The following is a 23590-nucleotide window of genomic DNA, read 5'->3' on the forward strand; positions in this document are numbered from 1 at the left end:
AGTTCTCCTAGACCAGAGGTAGGCAATCTTGGCTCTTTTATGACTTGTGGACTTCAGTACCCAGAATTCCTGAACCAGCCATGCTGACTCAGGAATTCTGGGAGTTGAAGTCCACAAGTCATAAAAGAGCCAAGGTTGCCTACCCCTATCCTAGACCTAGAGGCTTAATATGGATGTGGGGAAACTACTGGCTCTTCATGAATAAATAAAGTGCTCTGAATTTTGCTATATGTTAACTCAAAACAGAGAAGATTTTCCTTTCTAGTGTAAAGTATTTTTGTGATATAATGAATTTATGATTTTTGATATCAATGATGTTCTTGTTTTGCTGAAATCATCAGTATTAGAATCATGCTAACAAAGATATTGCATAGCCATTAATTAATTGATTGATTGATACACTAATATATGTAGAAACCAGTAATTTTTTAAAACTTAGAATACTATAAATGTTTCCTCACCCGTTGGTTTTGTTTTGGGCTGTATGCTTCTACGTGTTGTTGAAAGTCGTGCTGCGTGACGGCTGTGAGGTTCAGTTTGGGTTTTCTGGCGTGATAAAAGAGGCCTCCTTAGCTAGAAAGTGTGGATGCAATTGAATTAGATAAGGAAATTCCAAGATTTGCAAATACTCAGATCAGTATTTTCCTCCCATCTGTTCATATCATGCCCTAAATCAGAAATCATTCTTGTTTCAGAAAGGTCCACGAGATTCCTCAAGGTAAAAACTCTTAACAAATTCCCTTAACAAGTTACATTCATCCAATCAACAGTTCTGAACTCACCTGTCTTAGACCTCTTTTCCTGCCTAATGGTTGCTGAACAAGAAGATTGTGGTGTCCAGGTTCACTCTGCACACTCGCTACCCTGTGTAAGTGTCAAGAATATGAGCATGACCACAGAATAACACAGACTAGAGAATTTCTTTGCAAATGTTGTTAAACAGCAATGACACAGTCACTTCAAAGATACAGTACCATCTTTGAAGGTTATGAGAGACTATTTATTTAGGTTGTATAGAAAGAGTAATGGCACTGAGGATCCTATCATTCTTTAGTCTATTTTTAGTCAAGGAATAATGCCTTCCATTCCACAATGTTATTATCCTCCCTTGACATAACAAATCAAGGGAGGATAATAATGAGGATGCCATTTTAAAGCCTTAGCTTTACACAGTATACAAATGTTAAATATTAAATCAAAACATTTTTCTTTGCAATTAGTTTTGATAGATGTCATAGTTTTGAATAATTGGAGTTCAATACAGATTAAAATGAATGATGAACACAATTGACAAAGGTTTAACTCACAGCATTGGCACAGGACTTATGGAAAAAGTTACCACACTGAACATATACTTGCAGTTTCAAGTTAGCATTAAATAAGCACACCTCAGGAAAAGTAATTGGGATTTATTTATTTATCAACCTATTTATATCCCACTTTTAAACTTTGTGAAGGAATCAAAGCAGTTAGGTCCTAAATTATATAGAGCTTTCACAATCAATACCAACACAAATTAGACGCAAAAAGCAATTGGCATATATGGATTCTTTAAAAAATGGATTTAACAAATTATCAAAGGAATCTGCATACTTTCGTAATAAAGTAGGCAGGCATATCTTACTGCAGCAATTATTTTTAAACTTTCTGTATATTAAAAACTAAATCCCTTAATCTATTTGCTTTCTTGCCAGCATTTTAATGGAACCAATTCCTATTGTAATTGTAAACCAGAAGACTGCTTTTTAGTGGCTAAATGCATTTCATTCAAGCTTTACATATGCCATTAGTAAGCCTATATACAATTTAATATTCTTCACAACAAATTCATGTGATGGCATTCATTAATTTTATGCTTTTGGCCTCTTTAGTTACTCATAAACTATCTCACCCTATTTGTAATGTATAAGTTCAATAAGCAATAGAAGTATGAATGCGGAGAATGATACCTTATGTCTCAGCCAATGTCATGTGAGTGGGCTGAGAGAGATTGACTGGTGTAAAATATAAATATAAAATGTCACCATTTTGCAATATCTGTTCCATAAACCTTCCATGGTTAGTCAAGGGCAGATGAGGAGTTCTAAATCTATTTCCCCTTGCTTTAAGATAGGCATCCTCTCAAGGTGAACACTAATTAATAAGTGTTAATCAAGCCTAAGAGAAATCTGAGCTGGATGTGACAGGTAGTCTTAGAGCAAAATTAATCAGATGGGCCATATTTCTTCAACTTACAAAATAGCAATATGAAAACTTGAAAAAAAGACTATTATGACAGACAAATGTGTATCAGAACATACAAACTGATCCAAACTGATACAAATTTTTCCAAGATTTTAAAATTCTTTAGTAGTAGCCAACTAAAAATACCTATGCTAATTGAAAATAATATCTATGATTAAAATGCACAGTAGTAATACTGCATGGAAAAATTGTAAAGATATTAGATACCTGACCAAAGCTGCAGAATTACGATACTATAGCTATTATAATAAAAATAATAAAGCAGTAATAAAGGCAGCTTAGATCTGCAAGGTGTCTGTTTCTTAGTCTGGTATACCTATTATGGCTACCACCAATCTTGCAAGACTGAATACTGCCTGTCCTCCCTCTTTTACTTTCATGAGAATTGGGGGTGGGGAGGGCTGTTTGAGTCTGAAGTGTTATCCCAAATTACTTTCTTGGCCTGGGTCAGATTTTTTTTATTTGATCATTGACTTGATAGCAGATTCTTCTGACTTTCAAGGCCATTGTCTTTATGCATTTCACAGAGCTATCTTTTGTTTTACCTGATTGCAAGCAAGATGTACAGATGTTTTCACTTATTACTCAGCTAAAAATAAAAGTCTTCAAAGCACTGTGGACCATAAGATCTCCCTATGATGTTTTACTCATTTCATTTAATGAAATGGCCCCTGCAGTACAACTGCAAATTCAGACTATTATCCACTATTCTACACAAATTTTATTTCTCTATTTCTAAAAGCAACTGTAATGGAACTAATATTTGAAAAATATAGATCAGCTATCACTGTCATCATTATGAACTGTATTATGAGCTAATTTGAAATGGCAATATGAATTGTCAGTGCTATTTTTGATAGTCTAAACATTAAAAAGTGTTACATGAGAATCTTGTTTGACCAAAATCAAGGTGGATGGTGGTGATAAGTATCTCTGAAACCATCTGCTGATTATTATGCCATATGCAAGACTATGACTTAGAATGTAATAAGAGCATAAATCAAAAATGAAACCAGAAAAAGCCAAACTGATCTGTGAAATTTGAGGGAAACAGGAAAAATGTAGTAGATCTGAATAAAGGTATTCTGATCTTGTAGAGAGGGTTGAAGATTATATGCTACAAAATGAAGGTAGGTGTAGGTTTAGGAAAAGAAAAGAGGAAAGGCTAAAATATTGTATCAGAAAGTACAACTTGGTGTCATCTAGGTTATTATAGTTATTAAAATATGAATCCATAGATTATCGGTGGTTATGTACTGTGCTCAGTTGAATGGTGATAATGGAAGAACCAGGGATAAATTTAGAGAAAATGTGCAACAATTTGAATGAATGCCCTCCAAATTATAGTTAATTGAAATAAATGGATAGGAACAAGAGAATACAGAAAAAGTGATTGAGCCATTTGAAGAGAAAAAAGTTAGAATGATTATTGATGCTTATTTGCTTTATAAAAGGTCTGTTTTGAATATGTGGTTAAGTCTATGCATGCATAAAAAACAATGACTCTAAATTGCAATGCAAGATTGATGTGCTTATTTATGATGAAACAATTATAGAGTTAGTGAAAGAGAGAGGTGTGATGGCTTCTGTCCTGTAGATCCCCCTGGGGATCTGTACTGCTCCACCTTTAAAAACCTGGTTGTTCTCCAGGTCTTGGGTTAGAGTGGTAGTTGAGCCCCTTGTTCCATAAGAGTGTGTGTGTGTGTGTGTGTGTGTGTGTGTGTGTGTGTGTGTATCCCAAATTTTGACAGCCCTATTATTTCTGGATCACCCTATATATCTGTCCAGAAAGTTATGCTACTGAAATCAATGGGGCTTCAGATAAGTTTATTTTATTTCATTTCCTTATTTAATGCTTACAGACACATCAGGATGTTTGATTCATGTTTTAAATTCCTACTTTCTGTACACAAAAGTGTATTCTTCTCTCCCACATATGTTTTCACATCCTGACCAATAAGATTGATTCATGTGACTGGGGAAAATTAACATAAACACACATTTTTTTGTGAATTATGAGAATGATCAATGTGACACACCCAGTGATACATAATCTCCTGTTTTTAATATCTAAAAACAATGACAAAATAAAAAAGAGGCAATTCCCAATAATCCCACTTAATATTGCCTGACTGATCAAGTGTTAAAAAGGGAAGCAGTCTTCGCACAACCGATATAGTTTTCTATGATGGTTTTCTATGAGGCACAGACACCTGGGGAAAAATAGGAGTCTTCCTAGCTATAGTGAGTCAGTTGAGAGGCAGAACAGTAACAATGATTCAAATGACCGAGCTGAGTGTTAAACGGGCAGTCATCCCATTATATCTTAAAAGTAATAAACTTTAAAGGCATTGTGTTTATTTTACTTCTTGCACAAAGAGGATATTTTATTTTCAAAGAAAACATTGCCAGATATCAGATTTCAAGAAAGCGTGTTCTTTTATTTCATTAGCGAAATGGGTTAAGGTTTGATTAATGCTTGAAGCTGTAATCACAACTAGGATATTAGACTAACCAATTACATCCGTTTATTTCTACCATCTCCCTTTAGTAGCCAGAAGCATTTATAACTAGTTACAGGCAAAAAAAGAGCTGAAAATAAGGTTCTTCTTGGGAGTTTTTTTCTTCACTTTCTTGAGAATAAATAGTTGTCTTCTTTAGAAGGTGAAAGTAAAATCCATATAATCAATCCACTTTCATACAGGTAGTCCTCAATTTACAACTGTAATGGAAACTGCCCATCATGGTCATGACAGTCAATAAGTGAACACTGCAGTTAAGCAAACACTGTGGTCATTAAGCAAAACAATGGTTTGTTGTGGATGTGGTTTTGTTGAAAACTGGAAATAAATGGCAGTTTTCAATATAATTGTCCTAACTTGTGGTCATGTGACCATGGGACCCTGGAAATGGCTGTAAATGAGCCATGTTGCCAAATGCCTGAAGCTCAGTCATGTGTCTGTGGCTGGCCAACCGTTGGAACTTTGAATTTGGGTTCTAAGTAACCTCAAGATAGGACTGTTGGAACTGGTAGTGGGTTGAGGACTACCTGTAATATAAAGAGCATTATAAACAAGCCATTTACAAAAATTGCTAATGTAATTCTTATAAGCACAAGCTGCTAACTCTGCAAGCCATATCTTTATGATTAATCTATATCAGGGGTCTTCAAACTTGGCCCTTTTATGACTTGTGGACTTCAACTCCCAGAATTCCTTAGCCAGCGTGCCTGGCTGAAGAATTCTGGGAGTTGAAGTCCACAAGTCATAAAAGGACCAAGTTTGAAGACCTCTGATCTATATGGACACTAACCTAATGCTTATAAAAGATTAACATAGTAGTTAATAGTATGAACAAATAGAAGGAGCTTTTATTTTTAAAAGCCTCCAGCATGTTCCTGAAATATATTTGTTAGTAATGGGTGATAAATGTTTCATATATTCCTATGGTTAAAAATACAATGGGAATGAGAGAAGAAGAGAATTACTCCAACAGGTAATCTAGATGGTTTGGCAGCTTTGCTCCACACTGCTTTTTGAATTCTATTTTGCCAATAAAGTTTGATGGAGCCAGAGCTCACAGCTTACTCAGGTTGCTAAACTTTTGTCTTGCAGGCCTAACCATCAGTGAAGAACAAGAAACTGAAATGGAGGAAAAGAGAATTGGGATGGAAGAAAGACAGTGAAGATAGGGAGCAAATTTGTTCCCAGCACAGACACTGACACACAGTAGGGTAAACACGGTACCTAGAGAGGCTGCCCTCAGCGGCCAGGCCCTGGGAGTCATCGAGGACATTGGGTTCACTGCAGGATGGGCAAGGAGGTGAAGCATTTAAGGAAGAAAATATGTTTTTAAAGCATGCAATTGTCTCTGTGTTCAAAGAAAATAAGTATCAGAAGGATAGTAGAGAAAATAAAGGAGAGCAAATTGGCCTCAACACTAATTCCCTGAAGAGAAGCAACTAAAAAAACTGAAAGATGAATTTTCCTATAGTCTAAAGAGCTTCCTGCATAGAGAAGATGTGAAGCAATGAATCTCCACATTTATATAATAAATTTAGAGGCTAACTTCCCTCTAGTCTCAGTGAAAAATACAGTTCACAATATTAAAACCATCTTTGTTTTCATAGGCATAAACAGTAGACAGGCATTTGAGCCAGTGGTGGAATTCAGCCAGTTCGTACCACTTCGGCAGAACTGGTAGCTAATTTTTTATTGCCCAGGCCCTGAATGGATTTCCGGAAGCAGCATCCACACAGAGAACCGGTTGTTCACATATTTGAATCCCATCACTGATTTGAGCTTCCCAATTTCCTTTACTTCCCAGCCACTGAACTGAACTACTGAGGCGGGAGATGCCAAAAAGACTTATTTGGAGAGGATATATGGAGTATGACACTTATCCAACCCTAGGGCTTAGAAGAACCTCCAGTCCTCTGATCTCCCAACTGTATATTTGGAAAGATAATTAAAATATCCTCAGCAGCAGACAGGTCTACGCTCTCTTGTGATGAAGGGATCTTCGAGCCATCCAGCTATCTAAACAAGATTTCATAGCACTATTTCATAGCACTATTCATATAGCATTTGGGAATGTTATGCCCAAAAGTGAAGTGCTATCTTTTTTTTCTGGTTTGTAATATGATAGCACATTACAGCTAAAGTAGTTTCTCCTTACAAGAAAAATGTTCAAACCTTATCTATTTCACTTCTCAGTTGTTGGGAATCAAAAATACTTTGTTAAATACTTGTAATTCTATTGATTCCCCCCCCCCAAATATGTTCAGGAAAAATGTTTTTTCAGATTATAAGTAGAATATATAGCAGAACATTACTGATTTTTTAAAAATATTAAAGGCAACATAAATGTGATTTTTTTTTGTATTAAAGCCAAAGCTCTTTGAAAAAACTGACAACTGCTAGCAGATTTGACATGGAAGAGGCCTCCAGAATGCAGGGAGCAGCTATCTGTGACTAATTAAAGTAACCATATCTATTTCCAAAGGAGATGAAGCACAGAAGATCTTTGGCTCTTCTGTGATATTTTTAAAACCCTAATAAAATTGCTTTTAAGCAATGAAAAAAGCAATCACAAGAGCCCGCAGAGTGAATTCAGACCAATTTGTTTTCCAATTGGTAGTCTAGGCTTATAAAGTTTCATCTCCTGTGTTGTGCTTTCACTGTCCAGAACTATAATCTACCTAAACACTGTTAGGTATATATCACCAGATTAAATCCATGCTAGTTAGTTACCTTAGTTAAGTTTAGGGGTGGGGAGGGGGAATACAGGGGTCTCTAATACTTGCAAAATGATTGTGAATATAAATTATTGCAATCCAAAGCTGTTGCTTTACTAGTTTGTGTATAACTATTCCTGTATTCCTCCCATTCTGTTTGCCTCTGCCTATTTTCAAAGATTTATTACAAGAATAAATTTATTTGTTCAATGTGGAATTATAGAAATAGTTCAGCCATCCATAGATCTCTCCTCTGAGCCAAATATGTCTGCTTTTGGTTTTTAATGGTGCATTTGCAAACATTTCAGACAAAGATACATTTCAGCACTAGGCTTTTGAACCTGATAAGTCATGAAAAGCAATATTAACTAATACACCTCTTTTTTGCAGCTGGTGAGAAGTACCTAAGAAAGCCTGAATGTTTATAATAAGAATGATAATTAAATATATTTCTTTTGCAAATACTTGTAAAAAGCCAGGACTGGACCTGCTTTATTTTGCCTGGTCTTCACCCCAACATTTCTGACTTACAAGCTATATTACACCTTTGTAATTTCTGTTCTTGTGAAAAATATCAGGAAATGAAAAATAGTCCATTTTGTTACCTTTGACTGGGTAACATGCCCACTTCAGGCTGAGGTGCAGATATGGTGGAGAGATGGCTGGAGAATCGCCTCCTCCCAATGGTACCCATAAGGTATGCTTCCTGTTCACTTACCACACTGGGCATGCTCACTGAGTCATCTGAAAGGAATTCAGAGGGAAGAATGAAAGGCCTGTTGGGATGATAACTTCTTCTATAGGTGTTTCTTTGGCTAGCAATGCCAGGCCTGTCATGGCTGCCAAGACTCAAGAGGGACTCTCCACCTCTCTTATAACTTGCCATTTATTTAGCAAGTTGAGGACTACCTGTATCAGAGTCGGTTGGAGTGAGATGGGCAACTACGCAAATAAATAAATAAATAAATAAATAAATAAATACATACATACATACATACATACATACATACATGCATACATACATACATACATACATACATACATACATACATACATACCATGTCTAGGTTGGTGAATACTTACTTTCCTCATCTTCTTCATCTGTCCTGCTTAAAGTATCCTGGGAGGCTTGCTGAGAAGGCTCACTATCCTGTTCCCAAACGGTTCCAGTGCCAGTATTGGAGCGGGACATAGTGGCAAGGCTCAGCCGATAAGCAGAGGTGGAGGTTCCCACAGTGCTAATGGAGGTCTTCCCTTGGTAAGCTAAAACATGAATTGGGGATGAGGGAATGATAATTATGCTAATGGCAAAGAATAATGTTACCAAAGCAAAAGGAGAGGCATATGATTCTGAGCCATCAGTTGAAGAGTGTGAAGGATGAACACTGGGGGTAAGGAAAGGAGCAGCTTTCTTTTGAAATGTACTTAGTTTAATTTCATGCTCCTATGAAATAGCAAGGTACATCTCACCATCCTTAAGAATGCCTCATCAGAAATTATAACCACTGGTAACCATCACACAATGTTTTTCTCCCAGTGTCCTAAATTAAACTTTAATTTTTAGTAAATAACCTTTCAATCACCATCACAATTCAAGTTTACAACTGCTTATAATTTTGAACGAGGATTCTTACATTCTTTATCCAAATTCAGATTTGTCATTCTATAATATGAGTTTGATGAGGAGAAAAAACAGTTGGGGTTTGGTGTGATGCTGGCACTGATGTTCTTTTTTGATCAAACCTTTCCTGTTTCCTCATTTTCAGCCTCCCTTTTCCACCAGGGTCCTCACCTGATCCACTATGCACAGCCTCCTTAAGGATCTTCAGTTCATTATTGAATTCTGCAATGAGAGAGCTCTTACAGAGAGGGCGGGGGATGAAGCGCCGCTCCAGCTGGTCAGCAATGTGTTGTCGGGCAGTCATTTCCTCGTGATTCTCAGCTGGCTGGGCTAGCAACTGAGGATGACAATGGCAGCGGACAGCCATGAAGACTGGGAAATTTTACTTGCTATTAATGCACATACAGAACAACAACTATTCTCAGCCATTATCACGAGGCCTGTCTTTTACAAACCCAGAGTGAATCAGGCATATTAATTTCCAAATCAATACTTTTGAAACTGAATTTCTGAATTTGAGGGGTATTGCTCCTACTTGCAAAAGCACCTTATCACAAAGACATGTCTTGTCCCTATCGGAACAATAATAAATCCTGTTTGCAATGTCACTTCAGAAAGAAATTCTGACTAATATCAATAGTGAATTACCTTGCATTGAATAAAGGGGCGAAGAAGTACAAAAATAGGAATTCGAGTGCGTACAATAAAATCCAGGAAATCCCATAGGGCCAGCCCTCCAACTTTTCGCAAAGCCATTTCTTTGACTTGCAGACTCAGCCAATACCATTGGCTACCAAGCTGCCGCTCAAAACAAACAAGGATCACCTTCAAAGCTAAAAAAATGAGACAAATAAGTCCAAAAAAATTAAAGAACAGTATAGTGATAACAACCCATGCATGCTTGCACATTCAAGATTTGGAATAGACTATTTTTGGGAGGAAAACATTGTCATCCTATCAGTTTGATCTCAAAATTCACTGCCAAATAGAAAGTCTCACTCACCCAAGTAGGCTGCTTGACTAGTGGATTCAGCTAGTCCTTCCTTACGCAGGTCCTTTCCTGCATCTCCTGGTGTGGAGCAGTGAGCAGGGGAGCTCTCCAGCATGAAGTTTTTACTACGTGAAGTGCTAATAATGCGAGGTGGCAGTAAAATGTTAATGACTGTCTGGAGCAGCAGGAGAACTTCAGGCTGCTCCAGCCAAGGGCTGTCTGCATGATATCAAAAGGAAAAGACAAAGAGCAGATCAGGCTTTGATTCCTATAAAAGATTCAAACACACATGATGACACATGAACATTCTGTAAACCACAATAGGTTTCCCTACCTTTCCCTTCTGTAAGCAAAAGACAAAGTTATTCAAGAACAAACACAACAAGACAAGACAAAGGAATCATGCTCTTACTTGGTATTCCTACACTATATTATATTTGGTTTTGGTTTTTTAAGAATTGAGGCTCATTCTAGACTTCACCATATTCTCTTTGGGCTTCTAACCAAACAGACGTACACAGGCCTCTGAACAGCTAAGGACTAAACTGTACCCTCCCACAATTATTCTCAGGTGGCAGATCAGAGCCTAGCCTAGTGTGAATGAACCCTTTGGAACAAAATCAGATGCATTGCAGATATGGTCATGTTAAATAAGAGAGTTTAAACAGGAAGAGGAGCTTATATAGAAGATGTGTGTTTTTCTTGTTTGTCTCCATTTTTTTCTCACATATAAGTGAATGTTTGCTTTGTCCGGCCTGCTCTGTCATTGTCCTGATTTCAAAAAGGGGAGTTCCTCTGTCAAAGATTTAATTCAGAAAACACAGCTGAAATGAGAGAAGGACACTACAACACACTAATGTTCTCATCCAAGTCCAGACAAAACACCAGAAAGAACGCTTGTGCCAAAAGAAACATAAAGGTATATAACAATGCACAAAATTGCTGTTTCAGAGAGGCAGGCAGGAGGGGAAAACAAAATATTCTTTCTGTTAATCAGACCTTTGCTTCCTGATCCTACTGTGAGCACAAATGGAATCAGTAGATTTAAAAGCATTCCTTCCCTTCTCTCCTGATTGGTGAATGGGGAGATCACATGGCTTAAGGGAAAATCTTCTTTTAAAGCCTGTGCAGTGATAATAAAAAAAGATTAAATATTAATTAAAACTGGTAGGTTAAAACAGCAAAATTTTAAAAAATTGGATCCACAGGTACTTGGTTCACCCAATGCATTACAGGACAGGTTCACCCCCTTAGATTTTTAGCTTCAACATAATCAATTGATTAAACTTTCAAGATTTGGGGCTCATTGACCTATTTGTTTTAGTGCAAAATGATGCAGATAGTATACTGTACTGATAATTACCTATGCTAACTCAAACCAAACGTTCTGAAATTTTAAAAAATCTAGAAAAAAATGCAAGGGAAAGCATTTTAGTCATTTTTAAGATTTCACTACATCTCTCTGAAAATGTACATTTGAAAGACCATACCTATCATTTTGTTTTGATCCTGATTCTGCCAAATGCCAAAGATTGGACAGATAGGGAACCGGAGCAGAAAACCTACATCTGGAAAAAAAATGTCATATCTTCTTCCTTCTCACCTTATTTTAGCATCAATGGAGAACTAACCCCTACCCCCAAACAAAGCACAAAATTTGCATTTTCCAAAGTAGGAGCAGTGCAGTGTAGCATCCCAAGTTACTCCACAGAGTTTAAGTTATTAAAAGAGTATACATGATAATGAACAATTTTAAAAACCATTAACAGATATAAGTCTCAGATTATCTTCATCTATCTGATAGAAATAATTAATATTTAAATAATTGAAAGGATAAAAGAGGGGGGAAGAGAGAAAAAGAGAGAAAAAGAGAAAGAAAGAAAAGTTGACAATTAACTTCTGGAAATCTGGGATAGTTAACTGATAAGCAATATCTTCTAGAATTAATAAATGGGTATGCAAACTTGAAATTATATAGAATACTTCAGAGGGCAGAATGTAAAAATACCTGATCTTCAGATTTATGTAAAGCATTTCCATGAAATTAGCTTTAGCCTTTCAAGTTTACAACCTACAAAATATTTATTGCTTCAGCACTTTTGTAGCTCTTATTCTTCAACTAAGAAGCAAAAATAAATAATGCTAGTCTACATTGTCAGGAAATATAGTTGTCGCTCATGTCAGGTCTTTGGTTGGCTTCAATCTGCACAATTCCAATGTGACTCAATGGAATTATGCTAAATTGACACCTACCAAAGACTTGGAGAGTTGCTAAATGCTGAATTACGAAACTTCAGCATAAGTATGGGGAAGTATGAACTTTGCCTCACAGTTTTTGCCCAGCTTTCGCAGAAAACGAAAGAGCACCAGTGGACTGGTGTCTCAACCACATAAGAAGCAAAGCCTGTCTAACAGGCAAGGCAGTCACACCTGAATCTGCAATGCTACAAGCCGGACAACAGCTGTGCTGAAGGGTAGAGGTGGCGAGAGATAAGGGCTGAGATGAAGAAGGGGTAATCCATCGGCCACACTGGAAGGTCCTACTACTCCCATCACCTGCAATATAAACACAGCACATCACCTTGACCAACGATTTCAATTCCATCCATGCCATACCCTCCAATGTTAATGAGGTACACACTTCAGATAGCGCAAGACTGGGATGCTCAGAGCCCTCCACATGCCTTGCGGTAGCTGGGGTCAAGAAGGGAATGAAGTGGTTCTAGTAGGAGATGGATGGGAAGGAAAAGGTGCTACTACAGGGTTAGCAGAAGGACTGGATGGAAGGCACAAGGAAAATCAGCACAGTTAAGAATGTACCCAGTACTAGCCTGAATAACCAGCACTGTACTGGTAGAATAGATGGGGTTGGAGGGTATGCCATGTAGTTACTGTACTCAATGGAAACATGTACTTGAAATCACGATGTACTAGTTATTATCTCCTTATGTCAGGGTAATGTCCTGAGTCTGATCCAGATTGGGTTTAATACAATATTCAGATTCCCTTGTATGATTGTTCATATAATGTTCAGATTCTTCTTTTGTATAAGAATTAAACTTGCATGGGGATAGAGGGAGGATTTCAATGTATGTACTGTACATAAAACTTTAACATAGAATTTATGCCAAGGATAGTTTCAGGCTATGACAAAGGGCCTCTCAAAACAAAAACAAAAATACATACTCTACTATCAAATGCTGCAATGGCTACTCAAAACAATTGAAACTTATATTGAGACCTACCTGCTTAGTGGAAGTGTATGGGTTTTTTCAGGAATTTGGTAATGGCAAATTACATAATTTGTTATAGATTTCTTACATTTTTGGCTAGAACAGGGAAGGGGAAAGGTTTCTGATTCTTTTTTACATGAATCATATGCATATGACAGATAAAAATGGTCAGGACTTCAGTTACATGATCATGGGCATCATTTTGGCACAACTACAAGATCCTGGGCACTTTTTGACACCTCCCCATCCAAGACCTCAGCTAGCACAAAGATCTTGTTCTGATAAGTTTTAAATGCTGGATTAATAGTTATTAATATTGTTTGGTGGAATATTGAAGTACTCATTTCTTCCAGTCTGTTTTCCATCAGTTTTGTTTGTATTTCAGTAACTAGATCTTACAAAGGAAGATCTTAGAAAAGAAAATAGTATTCTTCCATTTTGAAGGAGTGGATATCCACTAATTTTCTTTTTTAATTATTATTTATTAGGTTTGTATACCACCCAACTGCCTAACAATTCTGGGCAAAGAATAACAAGTAACAATATAAGAATAAATAAAACAATACAAGAACAAACAAGAACAAAGGAATAAAAGATAGTCAGGTGGGCAGGAGAAATAACAAACCCACACAACCTAAAAGGGGGCTTCAATCACTAGCAGGGATATGGGCAATCATATTTCAGAGGGAATCTTATTCCAGCAGACAGGCATCTTGTGATAACTCTCAAGCTATTTAGAGTAGGACTCCAAGATATGTGCCTTATCAACATCTTCTTTTGTAGACCCCAAAATGGGTGGCATTGGAAAAACTGAACTGATTTATTTAGAAACTTGGATTAATTAAGGCTCAAAATGGGAAACAATCCTTCCACCTTTTAACACATCATTTCATCCCTAAGATTCCCCAACTTGGATCTTGAGACATTCAGTTCTTGAATTTTGTTCTTGATATGTGCCACAAATCCCACTATGGTCCTTTAGCTGATGAAAATTAATAAAGCTGATATTAAAGCTCCTGGTGTATCAGACCAAAAGTCAGTATAGTTCAACGTTTTTACTGTTTGTCTGACTTCTGCTGAGTTTCCTGAATTTCCTACATTCTACAATCCTCCAGGTTGTAATCAATATCTTTTCAAAAGATCACTGAAAATGCCAACAAACTTAAACCAGTGCTATATATAGAAAATTATCCCAGTTTATTAGTTTTCATTTTAACCGTATAAAAACTCTATATTTTTATCCATTTACTTGAGTTCCTACTTAAATGACATTTACTGTCACAGTAAGTATTTTAGCTTCTTTCATTTTTTTAAATTGAAGAAGTATCACACCTATGAAGAATTTATCTATTGTTGAATTGTCTTTCAAGTCAGCTATAATTATAGCAGTTTTATGCATGTCAAGGGCACACCAAGTCAAACTGATGTTCCTTAATGCAATCTAGAAACATCCACGTTAAAGAATCAGAAGGATCTGAACATCATAAAAAGACACCCCAAACTTTCTTTAAACTATGAAAGTTACGAATAGCAAAACAAATTTATTCTAGTAATTTGTTGAGTTAATAGTCAATGTCCTTTGGCATTATTTTTACAAGGTGAGGCTGAATAATGTCTCCAGGGTCCCACACTTCTTTCCAACTCCTCTGCCAGGTGTATGCAGGTGTGTGCAGTATCCACCACCCCACTCTCCAACTTGCAGCCCTCAACTCTCAGCGCAACATGCAGAAGTAGATTTTCAGAGTGGTGCGTGGAAAGTAGCCAAAACCAGTCATTGGACTATGGGTTTCCTTTTCATTCTCTCCCCATGCACCACTTTGAAAATGTATTTCATTATGTCTAGTGTTATTCAAGGAAGTTCTTTCTAAAAGTGCTGAACAGGGAATTTGTATTGTAGAAGGGAGCTTGGCAAATGTGCAGGAGACTGCCATTTTATTTACTCACCAGATTGACACAGACATTGATCAGTGACCTAAGATGAGGCAGGAAGGATATGATTGGCTGCCTCTGAAGTGTCAAACAAACCCCTTCAATCAAATTGCTGGCAGGCTCCCATTCAACCTGTCTCCTAGAACACAACAGTAGGTGGCATTAGATGATTAGCCCACAAAAACATGACTGAGAGATAGGAACACCAAGGAAAGTTCAAGATAAAGGACATCTCAGATGGCAATAACCTGTATCTCAGTGTGATCATTTTACCTGTTATTCAGAAGGACAGTGGAATAAAAAACATTGTAGAAAAAAGCGACCCTGTAAAATGCTCAATTAACCAACAAAACATAAATGAGTGAGGAAAAAATGAGCATGGGCATATCATATTCCTTACTTTTATAAAGATAAAACCTTGCAAATGAAGCAAATTCTTAATGTCTAGGAGATAGGTATTTACAATCAGCCCTTCTGTACTGAAAAAAGCTCTGAATATTCTGAGAAATTCGATTCTAGGTGTACAGGTTTATTCTCTCAACAATATCACTTTTATAATAAATAATTGAACTCCAGTATTTGCTAAATAAAGCTTTTTGAGACTCAGAACAGACTTCTTCATTTGACCATAGAAGGGCATTCTTTATGTTTTGTTTAAATTACTTGCATGCTACCAAAGACCCCTGGGTTCAGTGGTTGCATGCGGTTGTATAGCTGATCTTTCACCTCCATCTCTTTAGGTCACCCAAGAGAAAACAACGGGTTCTTCATTAAATGCTGACAGACACCTTGGCTGAATGATCCATGATTTATTTCTGCTTTATCAAATTCAACCCCTTTAAACATTAGCAGAGAATTTGCAGAGAAGCAGTATATGAAAATGAACTTACAATCATTGGTCCAGTTCTTAAGCGCTTTATCTCTATTAAATTTCTGAAACACAGATCTAAATTCTTTTCTCTTTGGAAAAAAATAATGATGAATTTTGCCTATCCAGAGAAAGATAACAAATATCCTACGGACTTTTGAAATATTTACCTTAAAATTCAGCAAATTCTTTGCTACTTGTACACATGTTGGGTACAGATAGTCAATAGGCTAGATTAGACAAGAGTATGGGAATATAACTGGATTAAAATCATAAAATGCATTCACCCTACAGGGTAATTTTAGAGTGGAAAGTAGACTGAGAATACTGTATAATTGTGGTGCAAAATACTTTTCTTCAGGGATGATAATGTGGTAAACTCCATAGGACATTTCTGGAAACATTCTTAAATTTTAGAGATCAATGTGGTATTTGTGATATTCTACAAAGAAATTAATATCCCTCCATTTGGTAAATGTCAAGATAATATTGCTGTTTCATATCCAGTGATATGAAGAGAAAACATAATTACACTTGCTTTTATATTGCAATTCTAGCCCTATTCACCAATAGTTGAATTCCTTCTCATATCAATGCTTAAAAAGAAGTCAGGAAATTTGAAGTACCAAAAATCTATTTATTTCTTCCAGAATTCATTCATGTAACTACTATTCTGAGATCAAGCTGATCATAGGGAAAAGCCAAAGTTTTGCTAATAGACTTGGAAATACAGACAAATCTAACATTCTCCAAGGATCTTTCATAGAAACATTAATGTGGAATTGACCATGAAAAGTAATAGTGATAAGAAATTGCAAACAAGATTATCCTGGCCAAAGCACAGAGGGCTCAGACTTCATACATATTTAAATTTGTGTAGGCTGGAGAAAAGGAAGACTCAGCCCCTGATGCTTATTTTTAAGCCCTATTTTATGAAGCCAGGACCTGCACCCAGCCAATATTTGTATATCTCAGTCTTTTCCTATGTTAAAAAAATCATTACAGTGAGCAGATTTGCTGAATTGGCAATTATAAATTAAGTTTGTCCTGCTAATGAGACAGCACTTTCTAAAAGTAGAGAGGAAATGAACAATTTTAAAATTTCCAAAGGTTGGAAAACTGATTTAGAATTAGATAGACAGCAAGCAAGAATATACAACTATTTCGGTTGACAGTTTATTTTGACCTATGAAAAGGTTTTCAGGAAATAAAATGAGAAAAAAGAAGGTTATTTATTTTACTTAATATATAAAGATCAAAGAATGCATTCTCTTCATATTTGCTTACAAGCAGTAATTAATTAAGAAACCTAGAGAGCATCAAACAGGATTCTAAGCCATTAAAGTCTAAAAAGTATATAGTGATGCACATTTCCATAGGCCTAGTTCAATCTCATCAAACAAATTTCAAAGGCTACCTTAAATTTTACATAGCCTGTTCCAAGTTGTCTATGGAGGTTCTCAGTCACCCAGGTCATGGTTGTCCCAAAGGTGCTTTTTCAAAAGGCAACTGGACTTTCTTGTTTTTCTTTGAAGATGTTTCGCTTCTCATCCAAGAAGCTTCTTCAGCTCTGCATCAGAGCTCTGCATCAGAGCTGAAGAAGCTTCTTGGATGAGAAGCGAAACATCTTCAAAGAAAAACAAGAAAGTACAGTTGCCTCTTGAAAAAGCACCTTTGGGACCTGTTCCAAATTGTTTGTCATTCTAGCATATATCTGCTATATATTTTTGTAGGAACTGTCTAAAGAACTTGCCAGTGTTTTTGCAGAATCTGAGGTGAAAGTAAGCTATTATAGCTCAAACATGTTAGGAATTTGGATCACATAATTAACTACAAGGAAGGCTACTGATTGTGCTCCTCATGGATATGGGCCTCAATTGAGCAGTATGGTATAAAAACATCTATCCATAACACCTTTAAGAATTATTTTGGAAGCAAAATTATTCATTTAAAGCTTGTTTCATGGAGATAGAAGTAGACTGCAGGGAACATTATTATAAACAACAGTTTCCTAGCTGTCATCTGTACACACATATGTCTTTATAAAAAAGGTTTCATGATGTGAGACAACTTATTGTATATATATATTTTAATTAAAATCACAGTGGATCATTTGATATAATTTTAAAATTTACCGAAGCAAAAAAAATCTACATTAGATTCTTGTGACTCTTCACAAAAGGTGCATTTCTGCTACCATGTTTTTCTATTATGATCATAGGACTATATGTCAATAGAAGAATATATTTTTAATTATCTACTGTAAGAATTCAGTGTAGTGAACAATAATAATAATAATAATAATAATAATAGTAATAATAATAGTAATAATAATAATAATAGTACCCTTTCTTCATGGCTTGCAAATTCAGAAACAGATCCCATAGTTTTCTGACAAACACACTTACCTCAAAGTAGGCATCTTGTGAATTTTATTGAACATACGATCCAGTCTTTTCAAGATGAGGATAAGGGCAGGCCTCACTGCTTCAGCAGTCCAGTCAGTGATGGGCAGCATTTCCATGATGTACCGTCGGAGCCCTCGGCTCTCCATTGTCTGGGTATCATAAGGTGCCAGCTTCAAAAGGGAATGTGCAATCTCTGCCAATCTAAAACCATTGCTCATTAAGAGGAAAATCTGGATTTTGTCACAGGAGCTCTTTTGAGATTGTTTAATGGAAAACTCACTTTCATTAAATAAAATGCTACATAGTCCAAAAAAGATAACTGCTCATCACACTATCTGATGCAGCCTTTTCATTCTGATGCACTCTGGACATGTGGCAACCTAAAGGCTATGATAGCAAAATACTATAGGAATTTGATATCCAACATATCAGGAGGACACAATGGGCTAAGGAAGTCTGGCATTAAATATTTAACATTATTAAATATTTTTCTGTATTTAGTATTTTTCTGAATTGTAAAACTATTTAAATGAATCATGCATATATGTACATAATACATATTAAGTAAATAATGCTATTTCTTATATCCATACTGCATTCTTAATAATTTTGTTACATGGTAGATTTATTAGGCAGAGGAACCATATTATATTATAGATAGTCCTCCACTTACAACCACAAATGAGCCCAACATTTCTGTTGCTAAGCAAGATAGTTGTTAAATAAGTTTTGCCGTATGACCTTTTTTGCCACAGTTGTTAAGTGAATCACTGTAGTTGTTAAGTTAGTAACACTGAAATGAAACTGGCTTCTCCATTTACTTTGCTTGTCAGAAGGTGATCACATGACCCTGGGATAGTGCAACTGTCATAAACACATGTGGTTGCCAAGCATCCAAATTTTGATCTTGTGACCACGAGGGATGCTGCAATGGTCGTAAGTGTGAAAAATGGTAATAAATTACTTTTTTTTCCAGTGCTGTTGTAAGTTCAAATAAGTTCAAACAGTCATTAAGTGAATGGTTAGAAGTTGAAGACTACCTGTATTCATTTCTTAGCTTTACATATTGCATGCAATACTGTATAAAATTATTATTTAAAGGAGGGGAAAAATACTAGAGCAGTGCAATGGCACCAAGTTTTAAAGAAGAGTGTTAATGTGTTGCAGTTGTATTGATCCCTATTTACGTAGCTTTATTATATTGCATTGTTTAATGATATATATGTGATTTAGTATTATCTTAAACATAATTAAATCTATTTGTCTAATTTTCAGACATTTCTGATATATTGAGTATTAGAAGACAAAATCAATGTTATCCACTAATCTGTTAATAAAACAGAAGAATTTTTGCCCCTTAGGAAAACTGAAGGAATCACGAAGTTAATTTTAATCAGAGCATATATCTTGCAATATTCTACTATTATCCAATTCAAGAAAGCTTATTCTAATAATAGAAATGCATATGCATTATAACTACTCTACAGTACAATCTTCCGAAGTATCAATGACAGCCTTTTCCCAGGATCTTCATTTCCCCTTTTTGGGAAGACAGAGGCAATGTCTCTCTTTGGAATACGAAGAGGCAGTGGCAACTGTAGAGAGAGATTCCCTATGGACATTATTACTATAAGGAATAAGTTTTGGCTTTCTCTTTATCCTCGTATTTTTTTGCTCTTCTGGTCATGGCACAATTTGCTAATCTTATTCCTCTGGCTGGAATCAAGAGTAGAAGGAAGAAGAGGACGAAGAGAAGCAATGGGGAAGAACCTAAATTTCAGGCCTAGCAATAGTCACTTCTCTTTATTTTCAAAATATGTTTGGTCCCTTCTTGTCTGTATTGTTGGACAGGAGTTTTCTTAGCAGATTGAAAAAATACATTTGGGACTGCCCCCTCTGGTCTAAAAGAGAGGGAGGAGGTTCTCATTTTTCCATGGAGATAGGAGTAAATCGAAAACTTAGGCCAGGTCAAGAAATAAACACCACAGACCTTTTAGGATGCTACTTGATTGTTGTAGGCTATAATAAGAAAATCTTGAAAACCCGCTAGAGATTCTCTCTGTCACATTTTATACCAAACAAAAGTAGGTAGAGTTACATTGAGTTTCTCATACTTCCTTTAATCTCTGGACTATCTCATCTCTTCTCCAAGTCTTCCCTTAAAAGCTCATTTCTTCCTTCCCCAAGGTCAGCTCTTATTCTTTTACAGAAAGAATGGCAGACCCATGCTGCAAAATGGTGGATGGGAGAAGCTGGATGTTCCATGTATTTGGATCCCTGGATGCACTGCCACCAGAAATATTCCTGTTCTTTGATTTCTCAGCTCTGTAAAATTAAGGTCTACCTGGAGGAGGGCAGGATTGTGTGCCTGAAGGTTTCTTACAAACAAGAGAGTAGTCACCTAAGCTCTTGTTGGTCTCCTGGCCTCCTGGCTTTTTAAGGGATGCTGTAAATAAGATTCATCTGATGCAGAGTTCACTGCTACTGAAAGCTCCACTCAGAGGTAGGGCTGACTAAAGATGCATAACCTGAAGATGGATGGAATCAAGGAAAGAAATAACCCCCTTTATTTTTAATCAGCAAAAGAGTTCTGAAACTGGTAAGAAGCCTCAGTTTTCCCAGAAGGTAGAATCAAGACTGATGGAACTTATTTTCTACAACTATGAAAGAAAAGGAAAGGATCAACACAGCAGAAATGAAAACCATATTGACTTTATTTATTTTTTTCAACAAACATCTCTATATCTAAATATATTTCTGCAAAAATATATTATCTATATCTCATAGTGGCAGATTATATGTTCCTAACAACCTTCCAACAATCTGTCTTCAAGGATAAGAAAAATCATAAATATAAACGCCAACCAGGCTGACGCTGCAATTACAAAAAATACATGCTGAATTATTTCCTGAAAATATACTTAGCTGAGTTTTACACACAGAAGTGACAAGATTTGTAATTATAAATTTCAACTAATGGATGACACTGCAGGTGTTTGCACCAGAACAGTTTTTCCACTGTTGTGATTTTACTGTATTTCTTGGTATCTACAGTATTTGAAGTGTTTAGATCAGATTTCCCTTTCTCTTTTTATGATATTGCCTGGAAATAATTTGGAAAAGAAAAAAATCCTATTCTACTTACAATTAAAAGAAACTTAAAGTTCTGTTTTGTATATTATAGTGCATATTTGTCATACACACTTATTGCTAATGGACAGTCGAATATTTACGGACATTCAAAAATAATACCTCATATGAGACTTAACATCCAGCAGCTCTAAAGAAGTCACCCTGGGCTCTCCAGCCAGGTTCTGTAAAATCTTCAGTCGGGGGCCACAGTGTTTGTAGAACTCAGTGCATATATTCAATAGGGACTCACGCGGTCGTCGAAACTCTTCTCTAGCAATACGTTCATCCAGCTCCTCCCGCTGGATGCCTTGGCCTTCCTCTAGCAAATGAAGATTTTCTCTGAATATAACAAACAGGGAAAATGCAGAATATGGAAATCAAGAGACAAGAATGGGCTGATATGTGAAATCATTGTCATGAAACCTGCCTGCTGATGGAGTGTATCTTTACTTTTGCAGGGAAATCATTGCTTGATATTTCTCCTATAAAAGAAGCAGCCAGAGAAGGCAGAAGCTGTTACTTAAGGGACTTTTGGCTGTTTTCTCCTGGTATGGAATCTCTGGTATAAAATCATTCAAAATAAAGCTCAGTTTGGGGCAGAGAGTAGGACGATTGTATTAAAGGAATGTATTACAAATTCTAAGGAAAGAAGCCGGCGGCAATATTCCAGTACCTGATAAAATGCAGTTTGGCTCCTTGCTCTGGGTACCTAGAATATAGAAGACAAAAACAAGGACAGAGGAATTCAAAAACCATAAGGCGGGGTACACTTTGGTCTAGATCAAATACACATAATACATGCAGTACCAATGGAGGAATGAGGGGGTGCTTTCCTCTTCATGTCCACTCTCATACTAACACCTTTTTTGTATATGAAGCAACTTCGTCTTGCCCAAGAGTCATATTTGGATGTGGTGCTGTATGTGCATGAAATCCAATGCACCAACCACATGCTAGATGGCTGTTTTGCACATTTCTTTGAGATAGCAATAACTCTGTTTAGGCCCACATATTTTGGACTTAATACACACACATAGCTCTATGTAGTATTATATTTGCCAATGACTAGCTGGACATGGACATGTCTAGCAAGCACAGAGGAAAACAGTATCTCAATCTGTTCACCAGAAGAAAAGAGCTTTGCTTTCTGATGGGGAAACATTTCTATACAAACAGTAGCATATCACTGAAGCACACATACTTGGAATAAGTAATTTTTTAGCAGAAGCAAAGGTGTGAGGGCTTTCCTTCAGGTGCTACATTTAAGATTACTATATAAACATTATTAAATTGATTGTCTCATATGCATAAATTTTCATTAGCTACCAGGGTAGGCAAAAATTATTAAAAGTCTAGACAAAATCATAAAGAATAAAGTCTAGCAGTGGCATTTCAACCACTGTAATTCAAAAAAGTAATGTAGTTCATGAGTGTTATCCAGTTATGATATATTGATTAAACTAATGAAAATTTCCATATATTTTCCAATTTTCAGTAGGCCGAATGGAGGAGAGAATTTTCACATATTCCTTCCTGTGCAGTTCCATCATCTATTTCAGCTTAGAGCAAAAGCTTGTGATATAATAATAAAAAAGAATTTCCCCCCATATTCTACAAGATCAAACAACCTCCTCTCAATGGAGAACAACTCTATGTGCAACTATTGACATGCTAGGACAGACCCGGGTGGATGACCCAAAGTTTGGTATTGCCAGATCACAAGGTCAATTGGACTTGACCCAATTAGTTCATGCACCCACTCACATAGGAGGTCACACACTGGATCTGATTTTTGTCTCTGGCCAGTGGCAAAATGATCTGGAAATGGGGGAGATAGTCATAGAGCCCTTGTCATGGTCAGATCATGCACTCCTGAGGATGGACTTCCGGACCGCTCCCCCTCGCCGCAGGGAGACGGAACCACCCAG

The 23590-nt window shown here is 36.4% G+C and overlaps 1 protein-coding gene across 1 annotated transcript in view; it reads right to left on the reverse strand.

Moving 5' to 3' along the window:
- The window catches only part of UNC80 (unc-80 homolog, NALCN channel complex subunit), a 58675-nt gene that overhangs the window by 9485 nt on the left and 25600 nt on the right, over positions 1-23590 (reverse strand). The window contains exons 12-25 of the mRNA XM_015831053.1: positions 22336-22371; positions 21783-22001; positions 18531-18731; positions 15270-15393; positions 12523-12648; positions 11092-11215; positions 10105-10311; positions 9750-9934; positions 9273-9438; positions 8564-8743; positions 8086-8224; positions 5991-6047; positions 783-864; positions 462-573 (exon numbers count right to left, since the gene is read on the reverse strand). Coding sequence (XP_015686539.1) covers positions 462-573; positions 783-864; positions 5991-6047; positions 8086-8224; positions 8564-8743; positions 9273-9438; positions 9750-9934; positions 10105-10311; positions 11092-11215; positions 12523-12648; positions 15270-15393; positions 18531-18731; positions 21783-22001; positions 22336-22371 — 1958 coding nt within the window. The remainder of the gene's footprint in view (positions 1-461; positions 574-782; positions 865-5990; positions 6048-8085; positions 8225-8563; positions 8744-9272; positions 9439-9749; positions 9935-10104; positions 10312-11091; positions 11216-12522; positions 12649-15269; positions 15394-18530; positions 18732-21782; positions 22002-22335; positions 22372-23590) is intronic.

The sequence above is a fragment of the Protobothrops mucrosquamatus genome, unplaced genomic scaffold (genome assembly GCF_001527695.2).
Source record: "Protobothrops mucrosquamatus isolate PMUCROS unplaced genomic scaffold, P.Mucros_1.0 scaffold_253, whole genome shotgun sequence".
Taxonomy (NCBI): domain Eukaryota; kingdom Metazoa; phylum Chordata; class Lepidosauria; order Squamata; family Viperidae; genus Protobothrops; species Protobothrops mucrosquamatus.